Raw genomic sequence first — 25,194 nt, forward strand, 5'->3', positions numbered from 1 at the left:
AGACCCCGATAGATGTGGCGGCAAAAATACAAGTTTCTCTCTCTCTCTTTTTTTTTCCTGCAAGGTGCCTGATAGAGTGTCGTTTTATAGCTAAATCGTCGTGATAACAAAAGGTTTCCCAGCCACAAAAAAAAATAGGAAGTAGATGGAAGGGCATTGGAAAACAAATGAAGGCGAGAAAACAAACGATATAATAAAACCACAGGAGGAAAGTCGGAGCCCTCCGCGGCGATGAAAGGGCTACCAGTGCCATCCACCCAGTAATTTCTCATATTTAGCCTCCTCTAGTCCTCGTCTTCTGGTAATTGGCATTCTCAGAACAAAATCAAATTTCGATTAGACTATTGACTGGAAACATTTAAACACTCTATACTTTCTAATAAGCAATAACTTTTCACTCTGATTTATTCAGACATGAGAAGGAGATCAACAAAGTTGCTTGGCTACCAGATGCACACAGCCTCCATTTACCATACAAAGAAAGACAAAATGACAGATAAATGCTGCACAAATCATGTTATAAAATGCTAGAAAGGCCTAATATAAGACGCCCTAGACTCCAAATAAATCACGCCGGGAGTCATTAGCAATCTTAGACGCTACTCGACTCAAGCTGACACAAGTTGCATAACATTCATGGGAGTGCATATTGATGACTCCTTAAAACAACGACCCGCAAAGATAGAATTAGTAATCTGAGATGGGTGAGCTGAATCAAAATAGATGTATCTGTCCCGCACCGCGCATGGATCGTGTTTTCCATCCCAGCAAGCATTCTGTGTATCTGTTATTCCTGTGATTGAAGAACAAAAAAGAGTTTGAGGGACAGCAATGATAATCACAGATGAAGATGCTAGACGGGCTTCTCCTAAGCAAAATAAAATAGGTCGCCGTCTATCCAAAAACCGGTAAGATATGATTCAATCGGTTTTAATTAGACCTTGAAAAACCAGTTGTAGAGGTCTAAATAGACCAACAGATACCTCGTTAATCTGAAAAGAAAATGCAAGAAAATTAACAAATACCATATTTTTCTTTATTTTCCTTCAGTTCGTGTAAGAACTTGAAAGTGTCCGTGTGTACGAAGAAAGAGCCATAGAGTTGAGATTGCAACTTTGATAGCTTCATGAAGAGCTCCTTGTTGTAGGATAGCAGGGCTTGGTTGAATGATTCTGCACAGTCTCCTTCATGTGGAGTTGACTTGGCAATTGCTGGGATGCATCCTACTGGTCCAAGGCCGGTCACCACAAACTTCCTCGCACCTATCAAATAAAGTTTCTGCCAGGATGGAATATGGCATGTTGGTAAATGACATGATCAAACATTAGAGGGGAATTTGATTTCTTTCCATTTTGATTTGCAAATTAAATTACTGCATCCATCCAGATTTTAAATGTAAATGAAAATTAAGCAATCAAAGCTAGATTCCTTCGCAAATGCAAACATCCCTACCTTTTTAGTCCCAATTACATTACGCTTCGACCAATCGGCTAAATCTCGCTTAAAGCATAATTTTTAAATCCAATCTAAGAGTCAATTTAGATAAATCTTAAATCATGGATCAATTTAATTTTTTTATCTTATAAAAAATAAAAATAACATTATTTTTTTAAAAAAATTGAGTTTTTTCTGAATTTTTCTTGGATTAACCAATAAATTTAGATTTTTAATCAAATTAATTCTCCTATTTCTGGCTGAAACTCAAGCCAGCCTAGACATGGGGTCGCACGGTCCATGGACCACAGGCTTCCTCATAAACCCATCAACCATGTCCCATCTAAGCTGAGCCGTGTAAAGATGAAAAACCCTAACAGCTATGTCAATCACTGTAGCTAAACTGTTGCCTAAATTGTCATCAAGAACGGTAGCTTTTTCTTAAGGATTGCCACTGTGTTGTGAAAATTCTGAAATAACATGGAAATAAAAGAAGCCAATGAGCCTTTAATTCAACGAGCTATATGTCCTCCCATCCTAAGATATCTTAAAATTAAACTTCTTTTTTGTAAAAAAAAAAAAAACCCACAAAAAGATTTCCCAAGTTATACAAGATAGAGGTGAGGAAACCAAACCTTGTAAGAATCGTTGGTGTTAAAATTTACTAATTGAAGACAATGCATAGAAATAAATGAGTTGAAGAGAAACAAAGAAAACCTTCAAGCGTTTGACAAGTTCCTCTGTTAGGAATTTGGCAAAATAATCTGGTGAGAAAAGCTTGTTCATTTTAGATGCGATGTTACGATAATTCATGATGTAGTCATTGGAACCGATGGAGATAAAGAAGATGGATTTGGCCAAATGCACTTTAATGTTCTGCACATCCAACGTCTTTGCAGTAATTTTGAATAAATCTGTCTGGTTGTCCAAGGTCAAGGGGGATCCCTACACAAAAACCAAAAGAAATAATTATGTCGAAATAAATTGTTCGGACCATCCAATTTACACGGCTACAATCCAGATAGTTTTCATTGGCATCTCTTATATTCTTCGTTTGATTTTAATAACTATAAAGTGTTTGAATTAGGACCATCTTTATCAGGTTTTATCTACTATCAGTGACGAACTACCACCAGATGAAAGGTTGGACTGATATAAGTTCATTCATATCGGTATTAAATCTAAGAATCATCAGATTTGAGTGTTTCAAGGTTGAAAATTTCTATATATAAAAAAAAGAGTGTTAATATTGAAATGTTGAATATTATTTAGTGGTCTTTTAGAATGATTTAGTGGTTAGATAGGCGGAGTTTTGATCGTGAATAAATGATAGAATGAACGCTAATCTAAACACCAGATCAAAGGAACCTCAGTTCATGTGTGCACAGTGTAGCCCAGGGTTTAGCAACTTATAATCATGATGCGAATGATGTGGTAATTCATACCGTAAAAGATCCAGTTTCCGGCAGGATACCAGACGAGGCAGATGCAAAATTCAATCCGGTAGTTGTCGTACGTCTCTCGAGTTCAGAAAGATTCATGTAAGGAGGTGCAAAGGGTAAACCAAGAAATCTAGCTGCAAAGAAAAAGAATTGCTCATATACCAGAAGGAATAGAAAATGATAAATCCATAAGGGTGTTTCATTGCAGCTCATTGGTTGGGAGGTGAGATGAGGATTTGTAAAATCGAAATTTAATTCTCGCAGATATGCAAGAATCCCTCTCCCCAATTCTTCTAAGCTACCAACTGGGTCAATAAAATCCTGTTTCAACTAGCAATCATCCTGAGCTGTCTACGAGTTTGACTGAGCTTTATCTACCCTACGTCCAAGAAGCAAGGGCTCAAGTTCTTCGTCAAAAAGAAGAAAACAAGAAACTAGTCTTTACCAAGATAGTCAGGCACAGTCAAGCCATTAGTGAAACGTCCGGTTGCAGTATGATTGAAGTCAATGCCATAAGGAAGAGAATTTGCTCTGGCTGTTGTTGAAAGATTATTATTGTTTCCTGCATCTACGGTGGAATCACCAAAGATATACAAGGCTGGAACAAGCTTTGTGTTCTTAGCATTGTCACAGATAGAGAAAAGCTGCAAGAGGAGGAGAAGAGATGGAGAAACAGAGCAGAATATAAGAGCTTTTACCATGGACCTCAACGAAAAAACCCGCATTGTATATATATATATGTATATTAGTTTAGAATGAAATATATTACCAAACACCTTTGCAGCAACACAATAACAATGGCACCAAGGGCCGCAAAAAGAGCTAAAATAAGAACCACGAATATTGCAAGATGAACCCCCTTCATGATTCTCTATGCAAGCAACCAAAAAAAATTTGTCATATTTTAATTGTTAAGTTATGCCTTGAATTCAGTTTTTGAAAGGAAAAAAAAAACTTATGCCTTAAATTATCACAGCTCTAAGTGCACTTTTAATTCTATGCGTTAATGTTAATAATATCGCTATTCTCCCACACAATTCTCATTCCCGTAATTTAACTGTCTTTTATTATCATTATTATAAGTAAACTATATTTTTGCCCTTATTGATCTAGCCATTTTCCATTTCTACCCCAGAGGTTACATTTTTTCAATGTTATCCTTATAGTTTCGATTTTTTTCTCTTTGCTACTGAATAACAGACAAAGAGCTAACTTCTCGTACTTTCTGTCATTTATTTCCCCTCACAAGTCCAACATAAATGTTATAATATCTTACAAAATAATTGAAAATCCGAATAAAAAATCAAATTTCGAAAGTAGTCTATTTAATGGATAGGGATAACATTAGAACTCTTTGAAAACTTGAAGGATAACATTGGATAATCTTAAACCCTAAGAGTAGAAGTGAAACGTTGGTGAACGTGTAAGGAAAAAAATTAAAATTTACCCTATTATTATTATTATTATTATTAGGAAGTAGGACCTCAACGATCTATTCTCTAAATGGAGAGATCACCGAAAGTTAGGGCCCCTAAAGATAATCTCCACAGTTATAAATAGTATACGTATGAATAAATATAGAGAATGTTAACTTAATATTGATTTTAATTTGAGAGTTACAAAATGGAGCAATAACTCTACCTCTCAAAGCACCACATTCTCAACTCTGAGCTTTTAATGTACCTCAGACTCGAAGAACCATAGCTTTGTTTAAAATTATCAAAATGAATATATTCCTAAATTTGTTCAGTGAATTGGCACAAACCATGGGGTCTGTCTTCGATCATCTTTTTACTATCCTCATCATTCTAGCTTTCATCTTCCTGATTGTAGAGAATAAGGCAAGTATTGTTTATTAATCGCGTATATATTATTTCACAAAGCATGGGGTCAGCAATTTTTTTGTCTCGCTTTCGAAAGAGGTTTTCTGATTTCTATTTTTGTCACTGTAGAGATGGAATCTATACAGTACTGTGGGTGTAAACTGGTCAAACAAACACAACACTGCCAGTTATTGATGGCATTAGGGGGAGATGATTGACTCATGCTGCACCTCAAGAAGGTGTTTTTGTGATATTACATGTGGACACAGACTCCCTTCTAGTTTTTTTTTTTTTAAATTTAATTAAGAATCCATTCAAATGTAAGATTGAAAAAAATTATTTGTCTTGATTCTTTTACCGGAAATATAAGAGCAGTTTTTTATACCAAAACAAAGAACACTTTGAGCTCGCCATAAGCAGCAACAAGGACCATGGGCTTCTTGGGTCGGACACAATCTTACAAGTTGGGTAGCTCACAAAGAATGGAAAATCTAGTCTTATTCTCCCTTGTATTTCACTTGAAATTTATCCCTTGAGTTTTGTTGCAACCTGAACGTTGGTCTAGCTCACGTACTGCAGCAAAGCTATTTAAATTTTAAAAGCATGGTATTTTTATCACGTATAGAAGCCGTCAGCCATGAAATACTTTGGCTGAGACAAGCATTTATAAGGTTCGAAACAATGTGGTAGCTCCGAATTGCATTAAAAAGAGGGTGGGAGATACATACTTCCTTCAACTAGATGAACCATGTCTAGCTAACAGCATTTCTCCCAGCCTTTACGATCTTGTTGGCATCACTACTCGAATACCTGAGATCTCCAGGAAGCTTTCTTGATATCACCGAGTTTAAGGCCTAAACCGGCTCACGCAATTGATGGGGCAAGCTTTGACACAAACAAGCACGCACTATCTTTTTGCGACTTGTACCCTGTTATGAATCTAGATGATGCAGTTACTTTTTCCACTATCTCATTGCAAGACATCGCTAGCAGTGAGCTCTGTTGAGTTCTTGAAGATGAGGAGGCTAGGGAACCTGAGCAGAGAGCACAGTTTTAAATTTGAGAATTGTTCGCATAGAGATTAAAAAGCGTTTGTAGACAAAATAAAATAAAATATTGCAGCAGTCGACATATCAAAATCGATAAATCAATCGCTTCCCTATTTTGCCATGCATATTTCATATGCAAGTGCTTTTATTCGTTCTTCCCCCCTGACTTGGGCAATGTATTCTCACTTCTTTTCCTTTATCTTTCTAATCTTGCATAGTTTCATTCTTGTTCAAAACTTAAAAGAATGATTTTTCTAAACACCATGCATTTCAAGCAAACTCATTTCATGTAAAGATGACAACAAACAGACAAATCTAAAATTTCACACACCACTGTCGAAAGCTTAGAATTAGAAGCTTCAAAAAATTAAATGATACGCACAAGGTTGAATCTTTGCCATCAAGTGCCTGATATATTTTCAGGAGCTGCTTCTCAATGCCAAGCGGTATCTCAGATGAGCTACAACTTACAAGTATCCTTTCATGATTCACTAATTAACTCTAATGCTTGCAAGCATGCAACAAAATTTTGTGTCATTCAAACCTAGGATTGGAGGTGGGTGTTAAAAGAAAAGAATTTGTTGTATATTCACTTGCAGGATACATCCAGAAATACATCAGGTAAAGAGAATTCAGAAACATAAAGTCCAATATTTTCTTACCACAGATGTTTCAGATACAAAGGTTGCAGATTTCAGAACCAACTTGTAAGTTCAGTAAAACCCAGAAAGATCGTCACCGAAAAATGTTAACCAACTTGTTTATTTTCAATGAGCATATTGTCCTCAGCTTTTGTAATTATCCATGGTTCATAAACAAACAAAATTGATGAATGTCAAAGACAGCCTTCTTCCAGGTGCTCTGAACAGGAAGAAAGAAATCAATCAAACGTGCATAGATACATGAAAATGCTGATTCTTATGCTTCATTGCATAAAAACATACTCAAAAAAGAAAGAAAAAGCTGAAAATATATCAAAACTAGAAAGAAATATGATAGCATTTTTGTGATTGCCAGTTACGGCTTCATTCTATTCTGACTAAAACGATTACTGAGAAAACTTGATTGTTCTAATACCTTCATGCACCTTCAAGTTTCTTTATGAGCTCTCCACAAAATAGTCACTCAAAATTGGCACTGGTACTGTAATGATCTGCTGGATACAATTAACCTAGAAGGTGGACCTAGGGATGCTGTCAATGTTATCCTGTGAATTTACCATTCCACAGCAAGTATCTTTCTTGATAATGTTTGTGACCCCAGCTATTCTGGAATTTACTTGAATGAATAAAACATAAAATGACAGATAATAGCCTATATAAGCTAAAATTTGGCACAGCCCAAGAAACCTCATTTAAAATCTAAAATGGTGCATTTCCTATCTTAAAGCATCTGCAAGATACTCTTAACATTATTGGTTGTCGATCATCCATGACAATGAATTTCATGATCACACCTTTTAAATTAATTCCATGGTTGAAAGTGACCATAAGAGATTTTCAGGTATCTGGTTACTCCATACCTTTTATACAAATGTGCTCAAACGTCTAAAAAAACCGACAGCTCTTGCATGGATGCAGGGAACCAGATTGGCAGCGCTATTTCATGGATTAATCATGCAGTAACCCAAATTTGATCATCACAGCTAGGAGTTCAAACACCGACTGGACATGGCCAGCTCTGTGAAAGGCATTAAGCATCATTTCAAATATTTCTTGATCAGGGGAAACACCATCAGATAACATAATACAGAAATAGTACTTGGCTTCATTTATTAGACATCTCTTGCATAATCTATTAATCACGGCACTATAATCTTTGATCGATACTTCAAACCCCTTCTCCACCATTTGATGGAACACCTTCACTGCTTGTTGTGCATCACCCTTGATGCAATGTGCTTTGATCATTGTGGTGTAAGCAACTTTTGTCAAGTTAATATTTCGGTCCTGAAGAGAAACAAGTACACGGTCAGCATCCTTTACATCACCATATCGACAAAGGCCATCAATGAGAACATTATATGTAGCAGGAGTAGGCTCTAGGTTATGAATCAACATGTCATCAAGTAATTCAAATGCTTTTCTCATGTCTTTAGCCTTGCAGAAACACTGAATGATTGTATTGTATGTAATTTGATCTGGAGCTAGGCCTTTAGCACGCATATCCTCTAGTAATTGGACAGATTCTTCTAATTTCCGTTGTTTGCACAGTCCTTTGATTACTACAGTATAAGTGACAACAGTAGGTTCTATGTCTTTTAAATTCATCTCAAGCAGCAATTCATGCAGCTTGTTTATATTACCCTCTTCACAGTATGCATTCATGAGAGTGGTATAAGTTACTGCACTTGGTTCCAATCCATGCAGCTTGATTGTATCCAACAACCTTCTAGCCTCAACAACCTTTCTGTTTTTGCAGAATCCATAAATAAGAGAATTAAAAGTTACTATACTAGGAGTTATTGCTTTGTCTCTCAACATCTTGTATAATCGGACACCCTCTTCAACATCACCAAGTTTTACATACCCATCGATCATGATATTATACAGAGTGACATCCGGCTTCAAGTTACTCATTATCAGAGAGTCAAAATACATCCTGGCTTCTGATAACATCCCTTTCTCACAAAGACCCTTTAGAATACTACTGTCGGCAAAAGAATTTGGAAAGATTCTGTTGAAGCACATTTCTTTATATAGTTGTATGGCCTGTTGGACTTTTCCTTGTTTGCAGAGACCATGAATAAGGATAGAATATGTAACAAGATCTGGTTGCAAGCTGTTGGCTTCCATTTCATAAAGCAATTGCAATGCTTCATCAACTTGTCCACGTTTACACAAGCTGCTGAGCAACACACTGTATAAAATGACATTCAACTGAAAACCGCTTGAAAGCAGATCCCTTCTCAGCCTTAATGCTTCCTCAATATTTCCCATTTGGCAATGCCCGCATATTAGTACTGTATAGGTAACAAGATCTGGCTTTAGCCCTTCATCAGTTAACATCTTATGAATAATCTCCCGGGCCCCACTCATCAAACCAAGTAGATGGAAACCTTTGGCAACAATTTTGTAAGTTACCATATCAGGCTGTAAACCCTGCTTCTCCATGTCATTTGTGAGCTCCAAAGCTTCTTCCATGGAACCAGCTACAATCAACCCATGAATAAGTATATTGTAACTGTATGTGTCGGGAAGTATTCCATATTTGAGCATCATACAGAAAAAAGATTTTGCAACATCAGCTAAACCTAACTTACAGTACCTTGACATGATGGTATTAAAAGAAACAACAGAAGGTGCAAACTCCTTCCCATCATTCTGCCGCAGGAACAAAACTGCATCTCGAAATCTAGACTGTCCGCATAGCCCATCTACAATTATGGAACTAGTGCGAGCACTCTGAGGAGTGCCACTGTCTTTGATATCATTGTAGACATCCCACATAATATCAGTGTGCCTCAAGTTGTACAACAAACTGTTGTACGTCTGTATCGATGGTCGCAAATTCTGTTCTTTCATCTTCACGAGAACAAAAAGAGCATCATGAACCATCTCAAATCTCGAATAAATAAAAGCCAACATATCCCATACCACATTGCTCGAATCCCAACCCTTGAAGCTACTGAAAAGCAGCTTACAGAGCAAAGGAGCTGACCCAGTGCCTATCAGAAATCACACGAAATCTATAAACAACAAAATTAGCATTTTTCAAAAATTCAACAAACAAGAAACTAAACCCGAATTGTTAAAATCTAGAAATTGCCAAATAGAAATCAATTGACCTAAACAAACTCATTAGTCTCTTTAAAAAAGAAAAAAAAAAAGAAGAAACTTTTCAAATCATAGAAGCCAGAAAGATTGTTTTCTGACATTAATTTCGATAAGTAAGAAAGTCACCTTCCTCTTGAAGCATTTGATCCAAAACCAAACGCAAGTCCTTAAACCTTCTCTTTCGCGCCAAAACATGAGAAACCAAAAACCGAGAAACCCTCGAATGTTGGAATCCAAACTCATTCCTTGACAAATGATAGAAATCCACCACAAAATCCGCATTCTCGACGCTCAAATTCTCAATCACATCATCCATTTGAGCCTGATTTAACGTTACAACCAAGTCTTTGAAGTAATGACCACTGACAAATTGTCTAAAACCCAGGTCCCTAAAGCCAGAGAGAATCGCGTGAACTGGGTCCGTTGAGATTTGAACAATAGGGGTGGTGGTGGTATCGAGATTGGCAGCGGAGGAGATGGAGAGTTTAGAGAAGATGAGGGAGGAGAGAGAGGTAAGAATTGGGGATTTAATGGGAAAATAGAGTGACCTGGTCCATTTGTTGAGCATGGAAATGTAAAGTGGTTTTAGATTTTTGAAGAGATGCCGTTTTGTTTGGTTCTTGGGAAATTTTAATAGATAATTTTTAGGGTTTTAGAGAGGAAAAAACCGTTAGCTTCCTGGCAATTTTGAGTTTTGAGGTTTTGAGAGAGAGAGCGAGAGAGGGAGGCAGGGGTTTTAAGACGGGGGTTTAGGATTGAGATTGCATGTACAGTTGCAAGATGTGCGGCTTTTTTATATTTATTTATTTATTTATTTTTAACATTAAGGCATTAGCTTTTGTGCAGCGAGAGTAATTACTTCTCCTCCATTTATCAACCAAAATAAACATTTCGAGACTCCATGCATTGAGAAGAACATATTCCCATAATTCTCAATGAAAATTTGAATTTTATATATATATATATACGCCAACATTATGGTTAAGTGAACATCTTGACTTGATATGTAGCTAATTAGGGTTTTTCAAGCTTTAAATTGTTTAAAAAAATTCTACAGATCTAAAATTATAATTTTAAATTACAGAAAAAAATTATTATATTAAAAGTCAATAATTCATTGAAATTTTCTGAAAACAAGGGGAAAGTTAAAGTTCAGAAATAAATACAAAACAAATATTTTCTAATTTTAATTTGAGGATTTTCTCAACCTCATATGCTTCTAGCAAGTTGATCTCATCAAGAATATGATATGTACAGTATTATTCTTGTATTTCATGTTTTAATCAAATGATTAAATATGAACTTATAATTATTATTGTAATTTTTTTTAATAATTATAATTATTGATCTTTGTCATGTCTATCTATTTCATAAACACAAGCACCGGTGGTTTCATATTAACATTTAATTTGATGCATTAATTAGGAAAAAATATTTTTTAATTAAATTAAATTCATTAATTTTATTTTTTAATATTTAATTATTTTTTTAAATATTAAGATACTAATTCAGATCTACAAGACTCATTTGAATTTGTTTAATTTTTTTAAAAGTTTTTTTATATAGTTTCATCCACTATTATTTTGTTATTCTTTTTATTCCATTTCTATAAGAACTTTTTGGTCGCTTTGAAAGTAATAAAAATTTACTTAATTTTTTTTATTTTTGATTGAATTTAACTTTTAAAAAAAGAGTTTTATTTTGTAATTAAATCAAATTAATTGCATAAGTGCAAGCATGCTTGTTTTATGTTGTTTTGTTTGGTTTATTTTTTGGGTAAAGCGTATGATTTTTTTAACCATTAAATTTTTTGATTTTTCAAATTTTAAAAAAATTATTGATATTATATAAATATTTTTTTGTATAAAAAAAATGCAGCCGAGGACATGCTATCTGTCTAGTATCTAAGTTCATAAGCAAATGTACGAGTAGGCGCGCATCAACATTCAATTTGATGCATTAATTATATAAAAAAGTCATATCAGAATGATTTCATTTAATTAGTTAATTTGTTCCACGTTACAATAAATAAAATTTTCATGATATTTTCTAATCCACGTCATGAATAGCCTGTTTCTGAAATAAGATATTCATGAATTAAGTTTATGTCAACAAAATATTATTAAAAAATACTACCATCCAACCATAAAATGCTGAAAAGGGAGAAAACTTAATTTCTTGTACAGGTGGGGTGGGGTCGTTTTAAATAAAATGGTGGTATAATATGGACGCAATATTTTCTATGAGATAGTGTGGAATTTGATAAAAATAAATGAATGAATAAATGTAATCGTTTGATTACTGGCTATGGATCCCGGATTAATTCCGCCAAACCCTGTATATTAAAAAAAGATAATCATAAATTGCCGTTAATGTGCTTTATTCCATGCTAAAAATCAAGAGAGAAAGAGAAGAAGAAAGAACGCACAAGGATCATTATGCAGATCCTAGAACCCTAAATAAAATCATGTATAACCAATGGCTCATCATGATTTCTTAAAACTTATTTCTTGTTATCTTGTCTCTACGATAAACACTTCTGTTCTAGAATTCAGAGCTAAGCACATGGTCCAAACACGTTTCTGTTTTGCAATTCAGGAGGAAGGCAAGCAACGCAGTTTGTTTTGTCTGATGTTATAAGTTCGTCAGCAAAACCCCAATGAGGCAATGAGCTGTGTGAGAACTGAAACAGAAAAACTCTTCCAAATGGAGCTGCTCTGCAACAACAATCTACGAAATGAATTGCTGTCTGCACAGATTTGGATACAAGGAGAGAAGCCACAATCACTTAGCAATCTGTTCATGTGTCCTTTCCCATACCTCATGCTAGTAAACAACACCCGCTCGCAATTTTATTGATGGCATGCGATGGGATTTCTCTGTCTATGTAGGCAACAGGTACGCCTCGGACTTTCAAGGCACAAGAGTACAAGTTAAGAATAATTTCTGGACCCATTACACTTCCATTGAGACCAACACCGCAACTAAAAGCAAATCCCAATGTTAAATATGTTGAACATTTAACATTAATTCAGTAAATGAAAGTGCTTTTCTTCTAATTTCACACCATCTAGTCTAGCAATAGCCCGACAAAAAGAATGATGCTGGAAGGAAACATGAATGATATCTGAGGTTCGCAAGTGCGCACACGGAATTGTTTAAAGATTGATGTAAGCATTCTTGAAAAAAAAATGGCTTAATATGGAGTTTGGTATTGCCAGTGAGAGTCGGAATCTAAATAGTGATGAGATTATTTTAATTAGTAGAAAAAAATCGAATTTTCATTTCTGAACAAGATATACCAAACACAAACATGGATTGATTGGCTAGCTAAACCACCAGAAACTATAAAGAACAGTCTATCCAAGACTCTGATGCATGCCAATTCTTATTCTCTATTTCTTTAATCACATCTAGAAATTCACAAGTAATTTCTTCAGAGATAGATAAAATAATATCATCCCATAGCCATATTGATTTTACTTCAAATCCAAGAAGCATAGAGTGATAAATCCACAATGAAATTCACATTTCACCTACTTAGGTGCCTCACCTATAAAGCTCCCCTCCCCCCACTTTTTATACCTCCAAACCTTTTATAGATACCTCGATCCAACTTTTTCTATCTACCCCAATTTAAGACAGCAACTGTCTCATCTTCTCCAGACTCCAGGCATGTATAAGGCAAATGTAAGAAAACAAATTCTGGAGAAGAACAACATTTCAATCAAGGAAAAAGAGAAGCCAATAAGTAGTACTCAAGGGCTCTTCTCTAAACACCTCAAGAGAGTTTATCCAATTGGGCTACATCGAAGCACTTCCTCCCTATCCTTATCATCAGTCTCATTATCTTTGTCACAGAACTCAAATGATTCTTCTCTCACAGATTCTTCAGCTGTTCCATTGGAACAGAAGATATCCTTGGCACTTCGTCTAATTTCTCCACTGGAAAGAAGAGAAGTCCCGGTGGCTAGAAACTTCCAGCCACAGCAGCAGCAGCAGCAGCAGAATCAGGATTCTAACGATGGGGAGGTGAAGAGGTGCAACTGGATTACAAAGAACAGTGGTATAATATATTAAAGTTCATGAAATTACCATCTTATTTTCTCATACATGTATACAGCATCTAAGGATAGGCTAATTTCACTGTGATACAGAACTATTCTTTTTCCCAAAATTAATAATAAAAAATATGTGTGTATTCTGCAATTGTTTCTAGTTCATCACATGATGCTTCATTGAAAAAAAAAAAAAAAAACTGACAATGCTGCAGTAGTGGTTAGGATGTGAAATAATTAAATAAAATAAGGTCAAACTTAATAAAGAAGCTCATGAAGCTTCTATCACTATGTGGCAGTAGAAAGTAACAACATGAGTTAATAAGAATCACAAGGTTCTAAAACATTTTCCTGTTTTTATCCTCATGTACAATTCAAAACAGTTCTCTACCAAACTGTACAGCATCTTAGATATTGTATATATGCATGTATCCATAATATTTAATGTATGTCAATGATTGCTATCCACAAAAGGTTCCAAAATGTATACCCACTATATATTCTTACATCAATTTTTAGGTGTATAGTACTAAAAATAGATAAGAGAGAACAAGTTTTGCTGATGCTATATATTTAGACATTTAATTCTAAGGTTTGGTACAGATAAAGTTTATGTGGCATTTCATGATGAATGCTGGGGAGTTCCAGTTTACGACGATAAGTAAGTGAGTTTGATCTAGTACTCTACCTGCATAATCATTGTGTATTATGCCAATTTAATTAGTTCAAGTTGTGATTAACTTAATGGACAGTCAATTGTTCGAGCTGCTTGCGTTGTCTGGTATGCTGATGGACTATAATTGGACAGAGATTTTGAAAAGAAAGGAACTATTCAGGTAGGGTCTTTGGACCACTCCTCATCAATTTGTCAAAAAACAAGAATTTCTATGAACCACTCTAATTAACTATTGTTTGTTATTTGGTTTCTTACATATCTTCTCTGATTTGATTTGATTTGATTTGTTTTGAGGATGTACCTAAGAGCTTATTGTCTTGTTAAAATATAGAGAAGCTTTCGAGGGATTCGATCCGAATATTGTAGCGAAAATGGGTGAGAAAGAAATCATGGAGATAGCCTCAAACAAGGCAATCATATTGGCTGAGAGCAGAGTGAGGTGCATAGTGGACAATTCCAAATGCATACTGAAGGCAAGTCTCGAAAATTAACGTCCATCCATTACTAATGGTTTCACTGGCATCCCATTGAGCTGCTTGCTTAAGATTCTGGTTTTCTGATTCAAAACGCAGATTGCAAGGGAATTTGGATCTTTTAGTAATTACATGTGGGGTAATGTGAATTTCAAACCCACAATCAACAGATACAAATATCCAAGAAATGTTCCTTTAAGGTCTCCAAAAGCAGAAGCCATTAGCAAGGATCTACTCAAGCGTGGATTTAGATTCGTCGGACCAGTGATTGTGTACTCATTCATGCAAGCAGCAGGGTTGACAATCGATCATCTTGTCGATTGTTTTAGGTATAGTGAATGTGTAAGCCTCGCAGAAAGACCATGGAGGCATATCTAATATATTGTCAGGAGTCAGAAGGTGTAAATAGAAGATTAATGCCCTTCTTCATTAAGCATAACTCTTAACACTGAAGTTATGCATCAAAATTAAATTATAGCCACGAAATAGGATTGCATAACCCCCCACCACCACCACCACCCCTTTTTTCCTTGGACATTGACAAGTGATTTGCTCTGTTATTTGCCTTCATTTCTGTGACTGTCATGGATGAATAAGACTAAATGCTTGTGATTTTTTTCTAGCGTATTTCTACTGTTCTTTATTATGTTGGAAGGAGACGGCTCTGGTCATGGGCTGGTGGCAGATACTGATCAGGTCACCAGGGCAAGCACGAAAACGTATCAGATTGAAACAACAACGATGGCCATACTGATTGGAAATGGTGGAAGGTTCCTTCACTGATTGGTGTTTGAGGGTTAGGTAGCTCTATTATTAAAACCATGGAAAAATCATCTAGCAGCCAAATAATAGTCTGCGTTAGTGAGAATCTTCATTAAACAAGTAGAGATGAAGCTTTAGTTTTATGATATCCTGATCAGTTATTTATATCAATTTTATCCTCCAAATCTCACAAACTCTAACAAGTCTTTCCAACCAAATTCTTCTTCTTTCCATGCATTTTTTTAGGAAACTTGACATTTTATGTTAAAGAATTCAAATGGAAGACCCCTACTGACAAATCAAGATTATCAGGAAAATAAATTGATATAAAAATTTATTTGAAAGCAAAATTCACGCCAGCCATAGGCTTTTCCCAAAATCTATCGAGTTTCTTTCACTTAAACAAACCATTTCTTTCTTCCTGAGCTAGAGGCAGGCGAAGCTGGGGATAAAATCCCTTTCCTCCTTAGGACAACCCTTGAAGTTTTCTGGTAATCGGACACTAGATTTATCCTAAACGTTCGCTTGGTCTTTCTATGGTCTCGAACGTTTAGCGACCCACAGGTTCTTAAATTTCTTAGCAAGGCCATAGTTTTGTATCTTAAAAGGCCGGAACTAGCCCATAAATTTGAGATCCAGGAAAGCCCATTATTTAGAGGAGAATGGCTTGAATGAAAAGGCTAGGGGGGTGTCCATAATCTTTACAGAGCAAGGATCTCTTACGGAGCCCAAAACGACACAAAGGCGCGCAGCAATTGGACTTCTAAAGCTTGATGCCCTCACTAATTAATGGGGTCCCTGTAAACGTAGTGGACATCCTATTCCTCGAGAATTCTCACGTTTTAGCTTCTTTTTTTTCTTTTTTTTTTGAGATTTAGAAAAGCCATTCATATATTAAAAAATAAAAATCATTCCCATAGACCTATATACGGTCCCGTCGTGAATCCTAAACCGAGATAGTAAGAAGGGAGTAAAATCACCTCTCTTCTGAGCCAAACCTTCGAGGATTATTTATGTTTTTTATTGATTGTTTTGGTGGGAATACGTACTATGTATTATGAATGCATACAGAGTTGATGAGTTAAGATATGTTTTTTGATGTTTTAAAAATATTTATTGAAAAAATATAAAAAAATATTTAAAAATATTTATTGAAAAAATATAAAATCTTTTTTTAACTGAATATTTTTTATATTTTTAGATCATTTTAATGTGCTGATATCAACAATAAATTTTAAAAAATAAAAAAATATATTATTTTAATATATTTTTAAATAAAAAATATTTTAAAAATAATCATACATATATTTTTAAATATGATAAAAATATTTTAAAAAATAATTATATATATATTTATAAAAGAAACTACAGCAATAGCTGTTACCCGTGAAAGGCAAGCCGTGCAACATGTTTTATTTCCTTAAAATACCGTGAGGTGAGAATCATAAAATTGCATGCAATTTTGCTTGTACATAGTTGTTACTCGCTAATGCATAGTACCAACAGTTTTTTAAAATATTTTTTTGAGAAGAGAGATTCACCGAATTAATTGTTACTAACCCAATTTAATAATAACAGAAAAAAATATAGAAAATGACAAAACATGTCTTAATACAAATACAAAGCTTCGGAAATTAGATTTTAGAGTTAATTTAGTGATTTCATTTCTTGAAAATGTAAAATACTGAAAATACCCCTTAAAATAATTAAATGAAAGTAACTTTCAAGAACAATTAAGTAATTTAATTACACCATTTAAATATGAGATTGTTATAATCATCCTCGGGAGTTTGACAATAGCATTTGAATCCTTACAAAATTATCAAACTATCCTCTTAGCAGATATGTTGTTCAGAGATATAATAATTTTACTGTAAGCTCTTTCAACTTTATATATAATATTCAAGAATTGATTAAGCCTAGAGGACAAATAATTAATTTTATTTAAATAAATAAGAGCCTTATCGATTAAAAACTATTGAAACAAGAAAAAACAACAATAAAATATAGTCATGATAATTGGTTTTTCTAATAACCATGAAGAGAGTGGGGACTAATAAAGCTTGATAGGATAGAAATTACACGACTGCTACAGAACTTCTAGACTAATAACCAAGGAAAACACAGGATAAAAAGGATTCCCCATGTTTGCTTCCTTGACACAAATTCCATTCCTAGTTGATTAAGACGTTGGGTTAAAATACCATATCCTCTTTAATTCTTATCTCTTTTCTTGGAATAATATACCAGCTATATCCTGAGAGATCATGCACGGAGGAATATGGGTGTTTATGGCCCTATCAGCCTATCTTTTTTAGCCATTTGACGTTCTGCGTTGAGTTCTTCTCCTTAATCTTGATTAATGGAATTCTTTAATCTAACTTTCTCAGATTCCAATTATGGTCTTCTTTAATTACCATAGATGCATTAATAGACTTCCTTTCAAAAAACATTGCCCTCGTCTTCTTTCATGCTCTTACATGCATACAGCCACCTGATTATTATCAGTCATGGATTTGCATGCAGGAGCACATTTAACATCAAGATTCAAGACCTGCTGGACAGGGAGGAACATGAAAAACCCTGATGCGTTTATCATGTTTCTTGACTTCAGAAACTGAGAATTTATTTGGAATCTGGTCAGCTTTGTTGCGCATCTAAACTGTATAACAAATCTCAGGAAGTGATCACAAGGTTTAAGTAAGTTAGAACCATAAGTAGACAGTCTCAGAAATCACAGTTGCTGCGAGACTCATCATGAGCTAGGCTGCACTAATGAAAGAAATGATCTTCACACCACCATGATTTGAAGTCTATTATTGTCATCATAGATCTTCAGAATCCATACTCTTTCTTTAACACTCATTTTCATGCTGAGAGGTTCACATGCACGGATTCCCGATATTTATTGTGCTTTTGATTCTTTGTTCTTCTTCTTTTATTCAATAGAATTTGCTGCTTTAATTTTCTCAATCAAGTTAATGTTCAAGATGCGGCCAAGTTTCTTGAGGTCAAGTTTTTCTTTTCTTTCCCTCATCATCCATCCGCATGTGCTTTAGCTTTCCTCTCATTTACTTGATCATCACATGAGGGTAGGTCAGGTCTCAACACATTACACCAAACACGGGTACTTTATTATCATTATGCCCAAGGACATAGGCAAGGCTATTCATTTCAAGCAGAGCCTTAACAGTAAAATAACTGGACATTTTTCTGATCACATGGTCAGATGTCTTTATATGACGTAAATAATCAAATATTTGTTAAACATAACTATGATTTTGCTTCACAATATCACCAAGGGAACAACTAGACAGACGTGTCCATATAGGGCCACTTTTGAGCACCTGCCTTTGCTCCTCTACATTGATCCATCATTTTAGCTTAAACTTTAATCTATCAATAAAAACATCAGGCTGGACCCCTGCTCCAGGAACAAGTGGAAATTTAAAAACAAAACAAAGAGAATCTGATTAGATTAGGCTGCCACGATGGTCACTGTGCATAACCCATTATTCTGTACGTACTGTTAGTTTCCTAATCCCCTTCTGTTAATTGTAGTCCAATTAATTAAGCAAACTAAAAGAAGAACTAGGGTTCGGAAACCTTGAATGGTTATAATGACAGTTATGATGCCGGAGCCGGCTTTAAGTTTAAGGGTTATTTTAATAATGGTATAAGACATCACTTTATAAACACTCCAAGAATAAATAAAATATATTTTTGAATTGTTTATATTTAAAAAAATAAAAATTACCCAAAATCCAATTTATCATATATACATAAAAAAATTAAATATTTAAAAAAATCATTTATAATTTTTCAAATAACTTGAGCCGGTGACCTTCACCAAACTTTAATGCCTAGATAACCTTGATTTGGCACTCATGACTATGACTGGTAAGGCCCACCATATCGATTGCTATGCTTACTGATTCCATTAAAGTAGGTACAAATTCAAGTTAGGTCTTTAGAGGTGTTGAATTCATCTCAAGACTTGGAAAAAGTGAAGCATTGGAGCCACTATTTAGTGAGCACTAAGGTCATGCAGTCGTGGAAGATCATGTGCAAGTGTAAAGAGTTGATATGAAAATTAGTGAGCTGATAAAAAATTTAAAAAAAAAACCCTTGATTTTAAAAGAAAACTTGGGGGAAAACATTATAGCAATGATAGAAATAATAGGACCTTATAGGCTTAAATAGATTATTCTCAAATTAATATGTATTTATGCAAATTTAGAGTAAATTAAGATGAATCATCAACGTTAAGTAACTTTACTCGGAACTGACTTATAGTGTAAATATGTAAACAACTTAGTTATACCACATGTTCTTAGGTTTCAAGTCTTAATGAGCTTTCAAATTCCTCTAATTCTGAAAAATTAAAAATGAAAAGTGATTTGCCTCTTATCAAGAACAAAACTTCAATGCTCCTAAAATGAGCAAAACCGAGGAAACCGACAGTTTCGATAGCCTGAACCTGCCAACAACCTGAAAGGGCACTGGATCCAGTCCATAGGTCACAATGGTTGCTAATATATTTGCTTGCTTTCTTTGTGAGCATGGACAATTTCTTTTGCAATTCCCCTTCTTCCTGAACTGTTGATTTCGAACAACCATGACATAACAAGGACTTTGTGTCTTTTTCTAAATGAAATTTAAAAGTGATAAAGGCAATAATAATATCCCACAAATTCAGACGGCTTGCAAATATTATACATAAAAAAAACTGTTGATTTCGAACAACCACGACATAACAAGGACTTGCGTCTTTTTCTAAATGAAATTTAAAAGTAATAAAGGCAATAATAATATCCCACGAATTCAGACAGCGATAATAATCTATGAATGATAGGCGCCAGGTGTTGTTGTAACATAGAAAAATATAGAGGATGAGCTTGGACAGTCGATCACTCGTGTCTGATTGGAATTCAATCCGGCCATTGCGTGTTAACTCCATCACAATGGACAAATGCAATCGCAATCGCAATCAAAGGGCAACTGTTCAAAACATTTTCCAGCATATAAATACCGGCACTGACACCTGTTGTATTGGCAAAAGGCCAAAGAAGTCGCTTGTTCAGCCACTAACATGGGCTATATGCTCTTCCGGTGGCCAGCAGAGCAGTTATGAATAGCGATGATGGATTGAGAGTGTGGGCATGGGCGCACGCATCTTTCTCCTCTTCATCTTCAACAAGTTGGCGGAACAAATTTTGGTTTTTCTATACGAAACAACATGACTCCATACTTACTTGACATCTCAAAATCATAAGCTCGTGCCTTCTTCATGTGAATAGTTTGTAATCTGTTTGCACACATTCAAAATTTCTTCCTCGGCATGAGCTTCAAACAGATTAGCCACCGGGAACCTCCTGGCTTGACAACTAGTCTCGCAGAAACAAAGAGCTCGAAGCGAGAAGCATACAATTGAAATTGCGATCCTCTGCTCAATCATGGGTAAAGTTTGCAGCAAGTCTTTAACTTCCATTTATCACTAGGGATTTACAAGAACATCAGAAGAGAGTCTCATAGTCAAGACTATGAAAACCATGCCATTGCAACAAAGATCCAAGCTGGCTAAATGAATGATTAAAGAAAACGGATAAATAATTGATTGATAGCAAGATCAAGAAAGCCAAGATGTCACTATTTACACACTTTCTTTCTTTAGGATATTCACTCTACAAATTATTTATCAAACAAGTTCATATGTGGATGGAGTTGAGGTAAAACCAAAAAAAATGAAAAGGAAAAAAAAAGTAGAAGAAATACAACCAAATTCCTACTCAGCTAGCTCCTCACTTTGCTGATGCCAAGAATATTTACAGCAGTTCCTCCTACGCTTGATCCAAACTACAACACCTCGAGGGAGAAAACCCACTGACTGAACCTACACTAAAAAACGCCGTTCACTCCCACAAACCTATAAAGTCTTATTCATCATCATACCGGTATCTCATATATCAAAACTGGCATGAAGTACCAAGCCTCTGTCTCTGCCTCTGACCTAGGGTGATAGATTTGCGTTTGGCGAATGCTGGGTACAGCAGTTCCTGAAATTTCTCCAAAAACAAGGTCCACTCTTCCTCAGTCATATCTGCCAGCTCCACAAAACTTATACTTGCAGGAAGCTGCTCGTTAGCACTCCTGTGCCCAGATGATCTATTACTAAGACAGCCATTTTCTGGTTTTGTTCCTGATAACTTCTGGTGCTTGTCACCTAACGTGGTACTCTTCAATGACATGGAAAGCTTTGAAATGGTTGGGAGTTTTTCAAGAGTACGCAGGGCAGCAAAACCCTCTTGCTCTTCCTCCCCTTCACTTTCCTCGTCCTCCTCAATGCTTTCCTCCAATTTTGAGAGTGGGAAACGACCACTCCCAGATCCAATTCCAAATTGGAATGGTGACCTGATCATGTAGTCATCTGCTGTTAGCTTAGCAGTGAAGTCATATTGTGTTTCATCGCAGTCTAAATCAAATTGGAATTCCTGATCATCTCCCAAATCACCCCTGGGAGAAAAGGCCTCCCTCTCGGCTATCAACCTCCTTGCCTCAATGCACACAAGCTCAAGCTCGCTGGGTTCCTCCTCGCCAGGTCGGAACTCCCTGCTCATCATCTCACCGATTTCAGCAAGACAGAGACCATTGATGGCAGCCTCCTTGAGAAAAATTGTGCAGAGAACTAGAACCCGCAGGCAAGCCTCTCTGATCATCGGAAGCTGCATTCGCAGCATATCACAATCCTTGACAGGGTTGAGTTTTTCTATATAGTCAAGCTCGTCATCTGAGAATGGAATTGAAGCCTGAGGCCAATGAATCCACTCGAAGTATGGATCCTCCAATGTTTCTGGTAAGCAAAGACCATGATCAATTGGAATCAGCTCCACTTGCCCAAATCTCCCGACACCATCAAGCTTCCTGACTAGAAGGTTCCCAGCATGTCTGTCAGTGTTAAAAATTCTAATGTCTAATATCCCAATACGATGCACAGAAGATACTGGGAAGCTTGATGTCCCATGATCACTGGCATCAAAATCATGTGGAATGAACTGCTGGAAAGACGCAATCTTGCTGACCTGCTTCTTCTTGTGTGGCTTATTGCCATTTACCCCATCATTGACATTGAAGATTGAGTGAGTGATCTTCACAAGTGCAGTAGGAGGCACATTAGCAAAGTGATCATAGTCAAGAAGGTATGCTGCCACTTCCCTGAACCCTGTCTCCCCAACACGCACGGACCGTTTCAAACCCGGTTGCCCAAGAGCTTTGCCAACAAAACCTTTTGGATTGTTTGGTGCAAAAGGTTCTTCATCCGTTGGCTTCACAATGGCAACACTCTGACCTCTGCTGTTCCTAAAATAGTATGCACCACCGAGCCCACTATGAACAGGAAGTGGGTCAACACCGTTTTTAATTGCCTTGATACTTTCCTTGACCACCTGTTTCATTTTAGCAAAGCTATTTGACTGTCCCAATATCTCAATTGGACGACTCTGGTCTCTCTGTTGGATGTCTCTTCCAGTAGGTGAAAGACAGGGAGTAGATGAGCTTCTATGAAGATAGTTCCGTGTTAAAAGAAGAGGTGAATCATTACGAACAGCACTGAGGTCGTTCTTCAGCACCATATCCCCAAAAGTCAAGGAACTCTCCTCGGTTGACACGTTAAGGGCAACCTGCAACCTTCTTTTCACTGTATGAGCATTGTCACTGCGATCCAACTCCATTCCCAAGACACAACCAGTATCGGTTTGCACAAAAACTCGTCTCCTCCCAGCAGGTTGTTTCCCTTCCATTCTTTTGCTTCCATGGTATTCCCCACCAAGTGGGCTCTTAAAGACTGCCACTGCCATCTGTGTTTGAACTGGGCTGTCCAATTTACGAGACATGAAATGGAATGAAATCCCTGCTATCTGTGTGGAAGGTGAGAGTGGCGGCAATGAAGGAAGAGAGCTTCTTCCCTCCCAAAAAAGCCCCAAACTCCAAAGCCAATCGCAATTGATTTAGTAGGGAAAAAAAATCTAGCTCGCAGTCAATCATCAATTTATAAACTGCAAATCAAAACTCCACCCATGAGCTCAAAAATCTGAAATCACCACCCACAAAGAAAAAAACAGTGACCAGGAAAAATACGTCCTCCTCGGTGCTACATTAAACAAGCCATTCCTATTAAACCTCGAGAATCTGAAAAAAAACAGAAACAAAAGGGCATCGATAACATAAACACTTTAAAACTATTAGATCGCAGACTAAATAGCTGAAAGTCACTTAGTTTCATTAAAATTAATAGATCCGATTCCTATGTATGGATTCATACACACCCATTTCACCCGACCAATGGGGTTCCATCCATTTTCTTCAACGTGCATAGAATCTTGAATCTACCTAGCTTCCATTATCAACGTTCTTACGTATTAATCCATCATTAACAACTGGTTTCAAGAGAAAGAAATCGTGAAAAAACTAATCTGAATGCAAGAAAAACTACATGACGAAGTATTTGTTTAGTTGATAATATAAACATTAATTACCTAAGTAAAACAACTACATTAAACATGAAAAAAACTGAAAACAAAAGATTCTATAGTCCATTTTTTCGGAAAAAATAAGGAAAAAGATTACCTTAAAACAAAAGATAATACAAGAATGTTCCCTCAATCGAATCTATTTATATTTTCTCATTACAATTGTAAAAGAAATAAAACTGACCTGGAAAGAAAAGAAAAGAAAAACCGATGATGAAACAATACGTTAAATCCCAATCAAGAACTGAACTGGCACTAAACAACTAACCAGATTGCAGGATCTGAAGAACCCAACACCCTACGAGAAGAATCTTTGAAACAAAATCAGGACCGTTGATTTAATTCCCGATAGCTAGCTAGCTTCCAAGGGTGATGGATGGGTCACAAAAAACCGAGTCAGTCAAGAGAATTACAGAGGTTTAACGAAGAACAAAGAATCGCCAGAGTTGACTCAGTTTCAATTTCTCGACTGCTTGTTCTCCTTTAAAGGCCAACTCGAAAAACCCAAACCCTGCTTTTTATTATTAAATCTCTCTCCTTTCCTCTCTCCCTCACCCCCTGTGGTGTGCGCTTCAAGGACCGTTCTTTAACTATGTACGTGGGTTGAGAACTAACCCTGGTTAAAATTTACCGCCTCTCTCTGAAGCTCTTGCTTTTGTTTCTTTGTGGGATAAAAAATTAAAAATGGAAGAGTCTAGAAAGGAAGATCTGAGCCGCTGGATTAGGACACGAGAGGGTGGCGTTACATGGAGATTTTAGAATTGGATGACAACGTCGACAAGGTCACCGTTTTAACAGGTTTTTTTTAATTTACGTTTTTTTGGAGGAAGTTATTTTGATGCCACTTGTCGATTAATGGGTAGTGGTTTCTTTAATGGACGGAAATGTCCTTGCATTCAAGAGTTTTGATTGGTATTTTGGGGTTTGAGTTTGGTGAAGGTGTGGTGTATCAAGTCATGGTGAAAGTATTGAGTGATTGTAGCTTCATGGATAGAGTTTGCAAGTTGATCCGTCTTTTCCGTTGCTGTGTGTGAAGCTGGAAATCAAAAGCCAGTTGACCTTATCCCTTTCCATTTACTATTTTTCTTCCAATATAAAATTTTCTTATAAGTAGGACTAAATCCCACTTTCGATATTTTGTTTAGATGAGGTTTGGGTAAATTTAAAAAAAAATGT

General features: G+C 35.9%; 4 protein-coding genes across 13 annotated transcripts; 1 reads left to right on the forward strand and 3 right to left on the reverse strand.

The window, feature by feature from the left end:
- Positions 1–53: 53 nt before the first annotated feature.
- Positions 54–3,741, reverse strand: LOC105119196 (GDSL esterase/lipase At1g71691-like). Its single transcript, XM_011017316.1, has 6 exons — positions 3,646–3,741; positions 3,322–3,520; positions 2,880–3,010; positions 2,152–2,379; positions 1,026–1,278; positions 54–793 (listed from the first exon to the last, which is right to left on the reverse strand). Exons 1-6 carry the CDS (start codon positions 3,739–3,741, stop codon positions 609–611), a joined length of 1,092 nt encoding a protein of 363 aa, XP_011015618.1. The 3' UTR covers positions 54–608.
- A 1,580-nt stretch (positions 3,742–5,321) lies between these two features.
- On the reverse strand, positions 5,322–10,268 carry LOC105114462 (Tetratricopeptide repeat (TPR)-like superfamily protein). Of its 8 annotated transcripts, none has more exons than XM_011011053.1 (5): positions 9,651–10,268; positions 9,345–9,415; positions 6,411–9,272; positions 6,131–6,292; positions 5,322–5,733 (listed from the first exon to the last, which is right to left on the reverse strand). In XM_011011053.1, the coding sequence occupies exons 1-3, from the start codon at positions 10,090–10,092 to the stop codon at positions 7,359–7,361; spliced, it is 2,427 nt and encodes an 808-aa protein (XP_011009355.1). In that variant the 5' UTR covers positions 10,093–10,268; the 3' UTR covers positions 5,322–5,733; positions 6,131–6,292; positions 6,411–7,358. The 8 variants fall into 8 exon arrangements, with proteins under 8 accessions (XP_011009355.1, XP_011009335.1, XP_011009321.1 ...); XM_011011033.1 differs by having other exon boundaries at positions 6,411–6,537; positions 7,271–9,415; positions 9,651–10,267; XM_011011019.1 differs by having other exon boundaries at positions 6,411–6,609; positions 7,271–9,415; positions 9,651–10,267.
- Positions 10,269–13,098: 2,830 nt separating this feature from the next.
- On the forward strand, positions 13,099–15,353 carry LOC105114510 (DNA glycosylase superfamily protein). Its single transcript, XM_011011071.1, has 5 exons — positions 13,099–13,590; positions 14,186–14,243; positions 14,335–14,418; positions 14,590–14,731; positions 14,831–15,353. The coding sequence occupies exons 1-5, from the start codon at positions 13,200–13,202 to the stop codon at positions 15,107–15,109; spliced, it is 954 nt and encodes a 317-aa protein (XP_011009373.1). The 5' UTR covers positions 13,099–13,199; the 3' UTR covers positions 15,110–15,353.
- A 5,729-nt stretch (positions 15,354–21,082) lies between these two features.
- On the reverse strand, positions 21,083–24,655 carry LOC105114518 (phosphoinositide 4-kinase gamma 7). Of its 3 annotated transcripts, none has more exons than XM_011011081.1 (2): positions 24,287–24,655; positions 21,083–23,677 (listed from the first exon to the last, which is right to left on the reverse strand). In XM_011011081.1, the coding sequence occupies exon 2, from the start codon at positions 23,380–23,382 to the stop codon at positions 21,460–21,462; it is 1,923 nt and encodes a 640-aa protein (XP_011009383.1). In that variant the 5' UTR covers positions 23,383–23,677; positions 24,287–24,655; the 3' UTR covers positions 21,083–21,459. The 3 variants fall into 3 exon arrangements, with proteins under 3 accessions (XP_011009383.1, XP_011009391.1, XP_011009400.1); XM_011011089.1 differs by having other exon boundaries at positions 24,203–24,655; XM_011011098.1 differs by lacking the exon at positions 24,287–24,655 and adding an exon at positions 23,815–24,179.
- Between the last annotated feature and the right edge of the window lie 539 nt (positions 24,656–25,194).

The sequence above is a fragment of the Populus euphratica genome, unplaced genomic scaffold, assembly GCF_000495115.2.
Source record: "Populus euphratica unplaced genomic scaffold, PopEup_1.0 scaffold5.1, whole genome shotgun sequence".
NCBI classification, from domain to species: Eukaryota; Viridiplantae; Streptophyta; class Magnoliopsida; order Malpighiales; family Salicaceae; genus Populus; species Populus euphratica.